We start from the raw sequence: 14,406 nt of genomic DNA, 5'->3' as shown, positions 1-14,406 counted from the left end.
TTCTTGCACAGAATAAAAATAAACTGCTTCTGAAAGATTTGAAACAGTCACCAAACCTAAGCTCCTGGTTAATGTAAGCATTTTCTCTCTTAAGAGTTTACATTTCGGGGAGGAGTGGGGGATGGAATTTTGTATAAACAGAGAAAAAGAAAAAAAATTAGAACTGTAAAAAAGTTCTATTTCCATTTTTTTATTACATTAACTCGAAGAATTGGTTTGAAGAAAAAAGCTGGGCCTTAAGGTATAATTTATGTTAAATGGGTCAGGGATTGTGGTGATATATTTTCCACAAGGGAATGACTATAGAGCAGATACAGAATCAGGCATAATTACCTGTATGCACAGGGACTAATTACCTTTTTATTTAAAGAATAAATCTCTAAACTAGTCAGCAGCTTGCTGAATTGACAGACCATTTTCTACTTTTTAAGACTAGATAGACAAAACATACTCAAGAGAGATTTTAAAACTCAAAAAATCATTTCATGCTGTCTGGTTATTTTTCCCAGATACAGTATTCCTTTACATACTCCATTTTTCCCAGGCTTTTATCCTAGTCTATTTCTAACACACCCACATTGTTGTTCTTGACATTTCATGCCCTCTCTTCTTTAATCCGAAACAAGCCGATGTGCTCTTGAATTTCCAATTAGCAACAGTAGAAACCGGATGGGCCTTAGGAGATCATTCAGTGCCTCAATTAATCAGGGAATGTAATGACTTGGGTGAGTTTTCTGTTCAACTAAGGAAACTTCTGTTTCAGTCCTTGTTGATATCTTCCTAAAATAAAATGCATCTATTCACTTTTCTGCTAAAGACTATTCTAATTAACATAATAAATACTCCTAATATTTAAAGTCTTATAATTATAATAAATTAATTTATGATACTATAGTGGCATTAAGGTTACAAAACAATGAGACTTTGATAGCGACTCCAGGCTACATTCTAGATATTTGCTAGATTTTCAGAAAACAAAACCTAACACCAGCCTGTTTTCTTATATTTTGCCTTCATTATCTAGAAATATTTTATCCACACATGGATTACAGAAATATTTCTAGATAATTTAAGCTCTGATTAGTTAAAATTTCTGATTTATCATAGTTCAATTATATTTGCAATGTTTTAAAACTCTAACTTCACAGGAACCTTTACTTACTGTGAAATACAGTATCACTCACTTCAGGCTTACTCTAAGTGGTAATTAGGTCCATGGGCCTTGATAAATTTCCCCACTGACTACTTTTAACTACTAGGGAACTACTTTCCCTAGGAGCAATATCTAGTTTCCAGACACTAAAGAGAAAACTTAAGCCAATTTCAATTAAAAAATTATTATCTCTATTCTTTTGTAGCATTTCTCATTTAATGGAATATTGAACACAAAGAGGAACAGTCATCTGAAGTTATTCTAATTTCATTAAAAATGGAGCATTAGCTTTTAAAATTCCACCTAAATTTATAGGTATTAAAAAGACTTTTCTACTATATCCACAAAATTTTAAATCTCAGAGAGGTAATCACCTGGGCAATTTACTGAGAAGTGAAGAGAGAGATCCTATTTCAATTAGATACTTAAAAGTGAGGTAGGGAGAATTTGGGGCTTCCAGCTTGAAAACAGACCTTGTTAGTTCTCTTTCAGGGAATTAAAAGAATACAATTTCTAGAAGTTTTTATATTTGACACTGAAGACAGCTCCTTTACTCACATACCACCTACCTCTAGGTCAAGTGAAATTAAAATACAGTACTTTCTACTTTTTAAATTAGAAGCAACGTTTCTCCAGTTTCCTAAGACAGTAGCTATACTGCAATCACTTGCTACCATTACCAGTTTTGGTATTCCTAACAATACCAAACAAACTGGCTGTCCTCTGATCTTTTGCACCCATACTGAAATGTAGGAACCAAGTAGAACTTTTAGTACTATATTTTTTCAAACGGCCACTCTAGCACTGCTGACCATACCCAATCATTATTAGAGCCTGTAAAATGCCTGGAAGGACCCAGGACTAGGAAGGAGAAGAAAGGGCTATAATTCTAACTTTCCAACTGAATACCTGTCACTCACCTCTAAGTCTCTGTCAACTTAACTGCCTGCTTACCCCATATAAGTTATTATATCATTAACATTGAGGCACAATAGCCCCTGGCATAGCGCTGGTACCGGTTGATACTCAACTAAACAAACAGATTGGAAAACACATTTATTCAATGCATAGACATTTTCTTGATGGTAAGTCAGTACCTATCTCCATCTTTTGTCTCCCAAACTAAGTTCTGTTTCTCAGGGTCATGGGCAACAAGTAATTCAGTGTCACAACAAAAACAAAAGAATGAAACTAATTTTCATAAAACAACAGGAATATGATATTAAATGGAACAGTATAGTTAACTAAAATAACATATTACATGTCAAAGAGAGTTTCCAATTTTAGAAACTGGTTTAAAATTAAAACTTTTTATTTTGAAATAATTTCAAACTTAGAAGATAGTTGCAGAAATAATACATAACCCACAGAGAACTCTAACATGTCCCCCACAGATACTCAGATCCATCTTGCTACATCTTTTTCTTTCCTTCTTTTCTTCCTCTCTACCTCTCTCTCTCCCTTTCTTTCTTTCCACCCATCCACCTACCTCCTAGACTTGAGAGTACATTAAATCATCATGCTCCTTGAACACTTACTATTCCATATAGTTTCCCTAAGAACAAGGAAATTCACTTATGTAACCACCTTAAATACAACTACCAGGTTTGAATTTAGCATTGATATAAAGCTAACAGTATATATTCTAATTTTTTTTGTATATGCCAATAATGCCCTTTTGGTCATTTTCTCTTTGATTATTAGATCTAGTCCAGAATCATGTATAAAGGTTTCATTTTTTTTAAAGAGACTCATTTCTAATAAAAAAAAAACAAAGTATAGATTACATTATTTTATTCTAAAAATAATGTGCTGATAGAAACTAAAGTCAATTAAAAATTAACTTTTAAATTGTAAAACAATTCTACTCACAGCTTGCATTTCTATATAGAAGAAATGGTTCATGGAGCTGAAATTCCAAATCTTTATTCACTGGTTCAACTAGATTGTGCATATTCAGTCGATTCACAATGGTAAAACCATGGTAAGGTGAAGCTGACCTTAGATTTAATAGAAGGAAAAAAAAACAGAAAAGTAATCTGTAGTCATTATTTACTTAATTTATTGAAATGCTATCTATTTCTTTTTCATTTCAAACAAAATGAATACTTTGGTACATTATGAATATTTCAAGCAGTTATATAAACAGGAAACTTAAGTTATGTTCCTACTCTGTTCAGAACTCTTGGAGAACTCAGTCTCTAAGAGTAAGGGCCAAAGTCTTTCCTAATGCTATGAACACCCTACCTGATCTGCCTCCCTCTAACCTCATCTCCTATACCTCTTTCCTTATTCTTCCTGCTCTAGCCACACTTTCACTAAAACAATCCTTCCACCTGAAGGCCTCTGCCTAAACTGCTCCCCAGAATCTGTATAACTATCTCATCTCCTCCAAGCTTTTGTTCAAGGTCACCTTCTCAATGAGGTCTAGCTGACCTACCCTATTTAATGGTGAAACTCCCAAGTTCAATACCTCTAAATCCTCTTCTCTCTTTTTCCATACCACTTATTTTTATATTTACTGCTTTTCTCCCCCAGTAGAATTAGAATTAAAAATACATATTTATTGTCTTTTCTACCTCCCAGTCCTCCAGAAATTCCATGTAGATGGAGATTTTTATCTTATTTTTTCACTGATGTAGCCCAGGAACTTAGAACAGACATACAATAATTTAATATATGCCAAATGAAAGCATTATTTATTTAAAATATGGTAGAGGATGGTTATAATAACGGCTGTCCACCAGTACAATAACTATTTTTCTTGCACAAACAGGTATTTACATGGTCTTCCTGAATTAGATGGATAATGCCTTGAATCCTACAATAATAAATGTTTTTGGGTTCCTACATCAGGGGGATTCAGCACACAATTTTAGACACTCCTGACACATATAGTACTTCATAGTTTTCTCATTCAATTTGCTGTTAACTACACAGGCGAGATATGAGAACCCTATTTTACATATTAGGAAACAAGTTCAGAACAATTAAGGTCTGTGCCCAGAGTTACAGCTTCAGGTTTTCTGACTCCAAACCAAGGCTCCTTGTATACAAAATAGTTTCTGCAAAAGTAATATTCTGAAATCCTGGTATTCTTTATCCAAAGTACATAAAACGTTTTCACATTTCCCAGAGAGATTTTTTTGTCTTCTTTTATTTGACTGAATACCATGTAAGCTCCCATGAATTTTACTAAGTTACTTGCTATAGCAAATCTCTTATTTTCTACAATCAGTGGATCTGCATTATAATAATAAAATCAAGAAAGTACTTTCCAAATACTATAAATATCAAGGTTCTAACAACAGTTGAAGTATTCCTTTATGCTTTTCTATATATAAAAGATTTATACAAGTAATGAAATATCAATGAAGTAGGTGAAGCATAAAGTCATTTTTAAAAAAAGGAAGAATGATGATTAAGAGGGAACAAAGTATCTAAGAAGGAAGAGCTTGATATAAATCAAAGCACTTATATTTAAAGGAAGAAAAAGATGTGTTTGGATGAGATCTCAAAGTTTTTACCAAAATTTAGGAACCAACAAGTTCTTTTAAATTATCATCAATATAGAAAGGAAATTCTTAAAAAACAACATATATGGAAAAAAAAAAGAAAAGGAAACTAGTTTCTAACAACTTTAAAAAGTTGCAATTTACAAACTGAACACCTTTAAGATAATTATTGCTTTCTATAGAAAACCTTTCTAAAGAACTCTAAAGCAAACTAAAAGTACAATTACCAAAGATACTGTACACATCCAGAACTTTAGAGGTAAGAGGGAAAGAGGGCAGAATTAGAATCATAGAGGACAAACCTGTCTATTAGTAAACTCAGAACAGAGGTGCTGACCTCTCAACTACATTATTTTATAGAACCAGGCTATGTATTACATTTTTCTTAACTATATACCATTTTTCTTTCCTTTTTTTTCCAATATGGGGAGATGAGGAGAAGGGAGGCATCTTTTTAAAGATTCATTAAGTAACAGAAAATGCTTTCTATTTGAGAGGTTTTGCTAGGCTCCTAAATAAGTTCTGGTTCTGTTTATTCTCAATCACAGGAAAGCTCAGAAAATGGAGGTGACTAGGTGAGAATTTCACAGCTATGGCTGGGTGAAAATTTGAAGGGACAAATAGTAAGTTTCCAAAGAAAACTGTACAAGAGTTGAACTATTTCATATGACAGTGTTAACCATTAGGTTTTTTTTTTTTTTTTTTGGTATGCTGTGTGTGGGGGGGGAAGAAGGTCACCCTTCATTCTTTTCCATGTGAATATCCCGTTCTTGCGGCACCATTTGCTCAAAAAAAAAATTTTTTTTTGAGTGTATGGGTGGGGAATGGAACCCGGGTCTCCTCCATGGAAGGCCAGAATTCTACCACTGAACTACCCGTGCACCCCAATCACTAGATTTTTAGAAAACAATATTTTTAAAACAAAAGCTTACCTTCGATATACAAATAAGGTCCCTTCTATATCAGTCTTCTCCTATAACAGACAATGAGTCAATTAGTAGTTGTCTCCCCCCCTTCTCATAATCCAACCCCAAAGAGCCCCAACAGGGAAGCAACACTTCATGTTTCAGATAAACTACTTTATTTATTAAAAAATTAACCACTTTTGGACAAGTGAAATAAGTCTCCTTCTCATTCCACCAAATACGGTCACCAGTTTCGTATGTATTCTTTCAATGTGATTGATGCAATAAGCAATGTTCATCTAGCAACAAGTCTGTTTCTGCAGCATTTTTTCTTTTTTAGCTTTTAAAGAAGAATATAATAGAATTAGTTTTCACTTCTATAATTTTTTTAGGTAAACATTTTAGCCAAAATATTTTAGCCAGATTTCTTCATCTTAAAGCCAAGGTCCTGTGTACAGGAGTTCTTCACTTTTACAGTTTATCAAAGCTAGAAAAAAAGAGAACTTTTTTAGTTTATAGGATACTTTGTTTCATTATTGGGAGATTTTGATATATTTTCATGAGCAACAAATCTCCTGGTTAGTTAAGAATTACTGTGAAACACAGTTTGCTATTCTTAGAACTTTGTTGAACAATGATGAATATTGAGACTATGATGTAATTATACCTCTAACAAATAATCTAAAATTTTCTTTAGCTTAAAGTGAAAATGTTTTAAGGAAGTACAACTCATTACTATCTTCATTTGCTTGGACAAGAGTGTATTTTGGTTTTAAACACAGTTACAGTGTTTAAACAAAAAATAACCATATAAGTCTGCAGTTCACAATGCAGGTTAAATTAAATATTTTAATGTAATCAACAAATTATTAGAAAAACTTTACATATTAGTCACACCAAACTGAATTTTTTGGGATAAAAAAATTTATCACCTTGATTTTTTTCCAGTTTTGTCCTAGCTTAAATCATCATGAATTTTCTCAAGGATTTTTTTTACTGTCTTACAGTAAAAGAAAACTTGCTCATTTACTCCATTGTGCAAGTTACGACCTACTAGTAAACAAAGAAAAGATTTTGGTTATATTCCGTGTGCCATGATTCCAATAAACAATGGCAGCTTATTTTTAAATCCAGGTTATTATAGTTTGTATTTCATATTTAAAACAGAAATCCACAATTAAAATTTCAAAGTACTGAAAATCTTTGTGAAGACTAGAAATAAAAGTTCGTTAATGAAAAATTCCAGCCCCAAGTCTTCACCATTTGTCCACGATTCACATTTGCACCCGACCACAAATTTATACGCAGGCTAAGAAAAGAAAAATGATTCACAACAATTCAAACTAAGGCAATGTCTACAACAACTACTCCTTGGGGGGGGGGGGGGACTAGAATTTTGTTCTTTGAGGCAAAAAGAACAACCTCCATCCCTTCCAGAAGGTGCATGAAATAAAATAAACTAAAGCAAGATTTTGAAAACTCTCTTCTTCCCAATTAACTGTTTAAAATTGTCAACTGCCAAATGATTTTCACAAAATTACTGGTAACTATAATCCATGCAGCAGTACTATACTGTAAGGGGCATATTACAGTGATAATCCTTCAGATTTTTGTTAGTGTAGGGTCTTATTTTTATTTGAAGATATGAATGTCAGCTACAGATGTTTGTAAGAAACACAAACTTTTTCTAAGTTTCAAGTCTATAACTGAGTCGATCAATTAGAAGAAAACAAATAATTAAACTACAAACTTCAAGCAGAGGCGAAGAAAGGTCAGTTAACAGATTGAATGCAACCTTTCGGACCTTCTCCCGTACAAAGAAGTCAAAATGTACTTAATCTGACAGGAGCACTCAGAGGTGACATCACCAGCATCTCACAGCTGGAACTAAACATATTTACAGGCGCTCCAAAAGTCTCAAGGCGACCCAGATAACATGGAGCCCTTTTCTTGTCTTGAAATCTTTCCCCAAACTTTGGAAATACAGTATAGTTGCATTAAATCCGGACTCACTCCTACTCTCCTCTTCCAAGAATTGAAACTAACTGGATTTCAAGCTTTAAATCTAAATGTCCTTTGCAGAGGGGACTTCCATTTTTGCATGTTGTGAATAGGAAAGGGGTGTTTATGTATCAAGTATACGTAAATTACTTAATATCCCTTAAAGCCTCAGAGACAAGCTTTCAGGTACCCCTCTGATTCCACTGGTCTTCTATCACCCCACACATCCTCAAAGAAGACAGGCTGACCACGACCCCGGCCCTGACCCAAAGGAACTCGACCCTGCGCTAACCCTTCCCTCCAGCTTCTTTTCCCCGGGATGTCTTGGGCCTACTTTCCTCGCTCCTCTCCCCACAGCCCCAGGAGGTCCTGACACGATTTCGGCTCCGATCGCGAACTTCACTAGTCCCTGACCTAGCTCACGCCACCCTCACCTCCCTTATCGCACCCCCTCGACCCCCCACCACTATGGCGGCCCGCGCGGCCCCTTTAAGAGTCGGTGGCGGCCGAGCGGCCGTTTTCCGTGGCCGGACTACACTCACCCACTGGTTGGCCTTGGGGCAGAAGGTGTATAGAGCAACCTGTCCCGTGAGGTCTGCGATGCTGGTGATATAGGGGTCGTGTCGCTTCAGAGCCGCCAGGCTCATCTCCTGCCCAGCTCGACTCAGCGACTCCATCTTGAATCCCGGAGCCGAGCCCCTCCGGTGGGGGCGGAGTCGAGGACCGGAAGGTGCCATCGAGGCAAAGTTCCCCAGGTGCGTCAGTACCTTCGACTTCCGCATCTAATTGTGGTGTTGCGGGGTGCAATCACTGTGTTCCGCTGCCCGCGCACTTCGGCTGCCAGGTTCCGGCATGTTCAGGTTCTCCCTGCCCAGCCCGACCGACGTCCGCTGTACAGCGTCTGAACTCGCGGCCGGATTCCCGGGCGGTTCTTTTCCGCGAGCATAAACGTCCCTGCACCAAGATCCGGGGTTCCTGCGCGTTTCAGGGTTCCTGCCGGAGGGGATCCGAGACTCACCCCAGCCCGCCTCCGGCTCTCGCGCGAGGGACGCAGCAGCGAGAATGGGGGACGCCACACGTTTAGAAAGCACCGAAAGACAGGGGACGCGGGAGACCCCGAAAATTACCCCAAATCTCACCAGATCGTCACCGTTTACAATCTGCTGTTTTCTGAAGGAGATATTTGAAAAAAGTAACTCACCTGAAACTTCATAGACGTTTTTATTGCTGCCCACTTTCGCTTCCTCTTTTCTCTTGTCTGAGTCTCGCGTAAATATTTCTATCCGGTCCTGGAAGGGCCCCATGAAGGCCTGAGTTGTGCATCATTTAAAAGGATTAAAAATACCACTCATTGTTTTGGCAAATATCTGTTGAAAATTCTGAGGCATTTTAAAGAGGCAGATGTTGTTGATAGTGAAAAAGTAAAACTAAGTCCAGAGACCACAGTGAGCTCTTGTCCCCACAGACTTGTTTAAAAGCAACATTTTTTCTTAAATTTTAAAAGATACGCTAACAGAGTTAAGCAAAACATTCGAAATTTTAAAAATCCATAATTTCATTAAAATAACACTATAAAATATGTATGTGTTTATGATTTTACATCCTAGGAGTATGTATTAATCGAAAGAGGCTCTATGTCTTACATTCTGTACAAAATCATATAAGAAGCACAGATGAGGCCAAGGAGAGTATCGCTCAGTCACCCTTCATTAAGCAAGTATTTATTGAACTCCCAGTTGTGGACTGGCTCCCTTGGGAGCTCCAAAGTCTATTGACAACCTCCTGGGTGTGGGAGAAATGAAAGAAGTAGAACAAAGCAAGGAAACAGGGATAATTAATGCTAGAGACTTTTCTGAAACACAGAGGATGGAGCCACTAACTCCATCTAGCCTGGCAATATAAGAAGGCTTCATGGAAGAAATGATGTTTGCATTGGAGTGCCAGTGAAGAAAGGTAAGGACTCCCTTTCATTTCATTTAACAGCTCAGTGCTGAGTTGGGGAAAATGTGGTCATCCTCACTGACAGATTATTAGTGTTATTTATTTTTTTTAATTGACAAGCCAAAACAATGTACAAACACGAACATTCTTAACATACAAACATTCCATACATGGTGTACAATCAGTGCCTCACAATACCATCACATAGTAGTATATTCATCACCATGATCATTTTTTAGAACGTTTGCATCACTCCAGAAACAGAAATAAGAAGAAAAAAGAAAAAAATCATAGTATCATACCCCTTACTCCTCCCTTCCATTGACCCCTAATATTTCCATCTACCCAATATATTTTAACCTTTGTTCCCCCTACTTTTTTTCTATACCCCTGTTCTAGTTTGCTAGCTGCTGGAATGCAATATAACAGAAATGGAATGGCTTTTAACAAGGGAAATTTAATGAGTTGCTAGTTTATAGTTCTAAGGCTGAGAAAATGTCCAATTAAAACAGGTCTATAGAAATGACCAATTAAAGGCATCCAGGGAAGGATACCTTGGTTCAAGAAGGTCGATGAAGTTCAGGGTTTCTCTCTCATCTGGAAAGGCACATGGCGAACACAGTCAGTTTCTCTCTTGGCTGGAAGGGCACATGGCAAGCAAGGCATCAATCTCCACTTTCTCTCCTGGCTTCCTGTTTCATGAAGCTCCCTGGGAGGCATTTTCCTTCTTCATCTCCAAGGGTCGATGGCTCGTGGACTCTCTGCTTTGTGGTGCTGCAGCATTCTCTGCTCTCTCTCAATCTCTTTCTCCAAAATGTTTTCTCTTTTATAGGACTCCAGTAAACCAATCAAGACCCACTCAAATGGGTGGAGACTGTCATCCCCTAATCCAGTTTAACAACCATTCTTGACTAAATCACATCAACCAGGGCAATGATCTCATTACAGTTTCAAACATACAGTATTGAATAGAGATTATTCTACCTTTATGAAATGGGATTTGTATTAAAACATGGCTTTTTCTTAGGGGGCATGCTTCCTTTCAAACCAGCACAACCCCTTACCACTCCCTTTCATTGATCACTAGTATTTCAATCAACTCAATTAGTTTTAACATTTGTTCCCATTATTTATTTATTTTTAATTCATATTTTTTACTCATTTGTCCATACCATAGATAAAAGGAGCTTTAGACACAGGTTTTCACCATCACATAGCCACATTGTGAAAGCTCTATCATTATACAATCATCTTTAAGACATGGCTACTGGAACACAGCTCTGCAGTTTCAGGCACTTCCCTCTAGCCTCTGTAATACACCTTAAATTAGATTGGGATATCTATATAATGTGTAAGAATAACCTCCAGGATAACCTCTTGACTCTGAAATCTCTCAGCCACTGACCCTTTATTTTGTCTCATTTCTCTCTTCCCCCTTTTGGTCGGGAAGGTTTTCTCAATCCCTTGATGCTGAGTCTCAGCTCATTCTAGGATTTCTTTCCCACGTTGCCAGGAAGGTTTACACCCCTGGGAGTTATGCCCTAGGTAGAGACGGGGAGGGCAGTGAGTTTGCTTGCCATGTTGGTTGCGAGAGAGAAGCCACATCTGAGCAACAAAAGAGGTTCTCTGGGGGTGACTCCTAGGCCTAATTTTAAGTAGGTTTAGCCTATCCTTTGTGGGGATAAGCTTCATATGAACAGACCCCAAGATTGAGGACTCAGCCTATTGATTTGGTTGTCCCGACTGCTTGCGACAATATCAGGAATTCTCCAAATGGGGAAGTTGAATTTCTGCTCTTTCTCACCATTCCCCCAAGGGGACTTCGCAAGTACTTTTTTATTCACTGTTAAATTACTCTGTAATTTCTTGGGGCATCACATTGGACAAACCTACAAAATCTCATGCCCTATTCAAGGTTCCATGTACTTATGGTGTTCAATTAACCTGTCTATATAGGTTATATTAGGAAATGTGCTAGTCAAAATATAAATTTTGTACCAAATAAACATTTTTTTGCTTTAGTCTTACACAGAAGTTGAAGTTTTAAAATATGAATGACCACCTATTTTCAGTACCCTGCAATATTGACATTCCTTTGTTCTTCCTCATGCAAAAACTTTTTAAAATTTGTACATTTAGTCACTATCATTATACACTCTAGGTATTCCTAGATTATACCATCTCAGTTTTTATCGTGTATCTTTCCTTCTGGTTTCATTTGTGCCCCCAGCCCTTCTCCCTCTATCATTCTCACATTCAGCTTCATTCAGTGTACTAACATTATTGTGCTTCGATCAGGTAGTATTGTGCTATCCATTTCTGAATTTTTACAATCAGTCCTGTTGCACAGTCTGTATCCCTTCAGCTCCAGTTACCCAACATCTATCCTGTTTCTAGCTCCTAGTGACCTCTGCTCTTAACTGAAATTCTTCAAGTTCATTCATTAATGTCAGTTCATATCTGTGAGACCATACAGTATTTGTCCTTTTGTTTCTGGCTAATCTCACTCAGCATAATGACTGACAGATTATTTAATTGAGGCCCTAGAGGAGAAATCATTGGCTCAAAGTGACACACTAATCAGAAGGCATCCAGTGATAGAATCTCAGGGCCCCTGCCTTCTACCCTAGGTTCCTTTCCGCTACTCCCAAGTTGCCTTTCTTCCTCACAGTGACAAGAAGCAGTTGCCCTATACCCTTTTACCTGCCTTCAATCAAGGGTTTCACGAATCTGTATCCTATTTTTTTACAAATGTGTATTTTTTGAATAGGTAATACATTCACTGGTACAAATTTCAAAAGGCATATCTGAAACAGAATACTTTTTTTCTCACACGAATTTCTTAAAATATGACATTTTCTTTTTATTTACTATTTTTGGTTGTGTTAGACTAGTGAAGAATACCCAGCTATTTTAGGGGGTTTTCATATTTTGAATAAAAAGTCACTTCACAAAGCATGTTTGCATGGCCCCGAACATGTTAATATTGACTTTCATGCCCTTTACTGCTGTAGCTCTTAGATATATTAAAGACGAAGTGAATATTTTGGAATTGAAAACCATCCTCATTTACCTTGAGGCCTAATTTTGCCTTATGTTTGTGAATTGGGCCTTAAGGTCTTTCTTGTGTCTTTTAGACAATTAGCTCTGAGAAGGCAAAGACTGTATTTTCGCCTGTTAGGTCTCCAGCACCTATCACATAAAGTAGACCCTCAGTAAATTCACTGAATGAATTTTGTCTTAAAACCCAACTCCTTTAAATCCATGCAAGAGAGTTGAGGAAGGGGAGAGGAAGTGGATGGCTAGGGTCAGATGTGGAGGGAGGTTTACTCTGCAGTGAATAACCCTTGGTCACTTTTGAGTTGTGTACCATGTATGTTCATGTTTTTTAAAATTAAAAATAGTTATAAAAATGATAGCCTAAAAAGCCAATCAATCCACTTCTTCTCTGCCACTCTGGGAGGCTTTGTGGTAAGAAATAAAACTTGCCATTTAAAACTATGGAGTCTAGTGAAAAGGACAGTGGAATTCAAGTCAGGTGATCAGTGTTTTCTTCCAAATCTGCCAGCTGTGTAACTTTGTCAATTATCACAGGCTTCCAGTTTCTCCTCAGTAAAGTTCAAAGTCTTGGTCACGGCCTGTAATACACTGCTTGGTCTGGCCTCCTGATGGCTGTCCTATTTTTTTATGAATTGTCCCTCAGTTATTCCGTACCCGCTGGCCTCCTTGTTGTTCCTTATACGATTGCCAAACCATTCTTGCCTCAGGGCCTTTGCACTTGCTGTTCCCCCTTCTGGAACTTTTTTCCTTTGATAACCCTCTGATATACTTATGGTGCATTTCCTTACTTCCTTCACAGTTTATCTGCAAGTTGTTATTATTTTAATTGTTTATCTTTTGTTTGTCTTACCAGCTCAGTGAACGTGGAGACCATGTCTGTCTTATTTACCATCACATTCCCAGTGCCTACAGCAGTACCTGGCACAGAGGCCAGGCCTAATACATATTTGTTGAATTAATCACATACACTAAAAAAGGGATGGATGTTGCAACTCTACATCTAACAAAGAATTTGGTTGTCATAAGTGCGAAAAAATAATGATGTCTGATTTGCTTGTATTAGTATATTTTGATTCTTAGGTTCCATGCTTCCTAAAGCAAGCACATTGTTTTAAGTTTAGTATAGCCCAGAACTATATTCAGCAACTTTTCAATCTTGCAGCTTTCCCCATGTCTGACTTCCTCTCTCTGTCTCTCTCTCTCTGATTTTTAAGATTTATTCTAGGAAAAGTATCAGCTTATTACTATTTGCCTTTTTAGGTAGCGAAACCAAAGTTAAATTAATTTTCCTAGGGTCATGTAATGGTTAATTTGCTGGGTTGGTATTAGTACCTTCTAGCCTTGGCTTCTAGGCAGATCATGTATCTTACCTGATAAACTCTTAAATTACACTGGCAACACATAAATGAAACATTATCCTTGTGCTGCTTTTTCATCATCGATATTTATTTTACATGCTTGATATTCAAAAGGTTATGGATTTCATATAAAACTCATTACTTGGTCCTTATCAGATACTTAAGATGGTAATTCTTTTCTTCAGTTTCTCCAGAAAGGTTTCAAATTTCTATATTTTAAAATATTACTTTATAAAAGCATTTTTAAAAATGCTAAATGTTTTCTAGAATTACATTTCTAATAGGTGGACTAATTTAGTTGGTCATTTCTACAGCAAAAATACTACAGCCTCCAACCAGCCAGAAAGAAATAGCTGGTTTCATCTGGTGTAACCTAACTCGAATAAAAGAACATGAGATGAGAACACCAGTTCGTTCCTTTATTTCCAGGCAAGATTGCCTGTAGTATACCTTTCTTGATAATGTTCTTAGGT

General features: G+C 37.0%; 1 protein-coding gene across 5 annotated transcripts in view; it reads right to left on the bottom strand.

The window, feature by feature from the left end:
- DCP1A (decapping mRNA 1A) overlaps positions 1-8,852 on the bottom strand; it is an 81,324-nt gene extending 72,472 nt beyond the window's left edge. For 2 of the 5 annotated variants that reach the window (XM_077128991.1, XM_077128994.1), the window contains exons 1-3: positions 8,117-8,713; positions 5,601-5,641; positions 3,026-3,153 (exon numbers count right to left, since the gene is read on the bottom strand). In XM_077128991.1, coding sequence (XP_076985106.1) covers positions 3,026-3,153; positions 5,601-5,641; positions 8,117-8,356 — 409 coding nt within the window. In that variant the 5' untranslated portion in view covers positions 8,357-8,713. Of the gene's footprint in view, positions 1-3,025; positions 3,154-5,600; positions 5,642-6,505; positions 6,627-8,116; positions 8,718-8,775 lie in introns of those variants that run through there. The other 3 variants (XM_077128995.1, XM_077128993.1, XM_077128992.1) reach the window with 3 other exon arrangements.
- Positions 8,853-14,406: the final 5,554 nt, after the last annotated feature.

The sequence above is a fragment of the Tamandua tetradactyla genome, chromosome 15 (assembly GCF_023851605.1).
Source record: "Tamandua tetradactyla isolate mTamTet1 chromosome 15, mTamTet1.pri, whole genome shotgun sequence".
NCBI classification, from domain to species: domain Eukaryota; kingdom Metazoa; phylum Chordata; class Mammalia; order Pilosa; family Myrmecophagidae; genus Tamandua; species Tamandua tetradactyla.
Note: the sequence above shows the minus strand (reverse complement) of the source record. Positions and strands in the feature narration are given on the sequence as shown.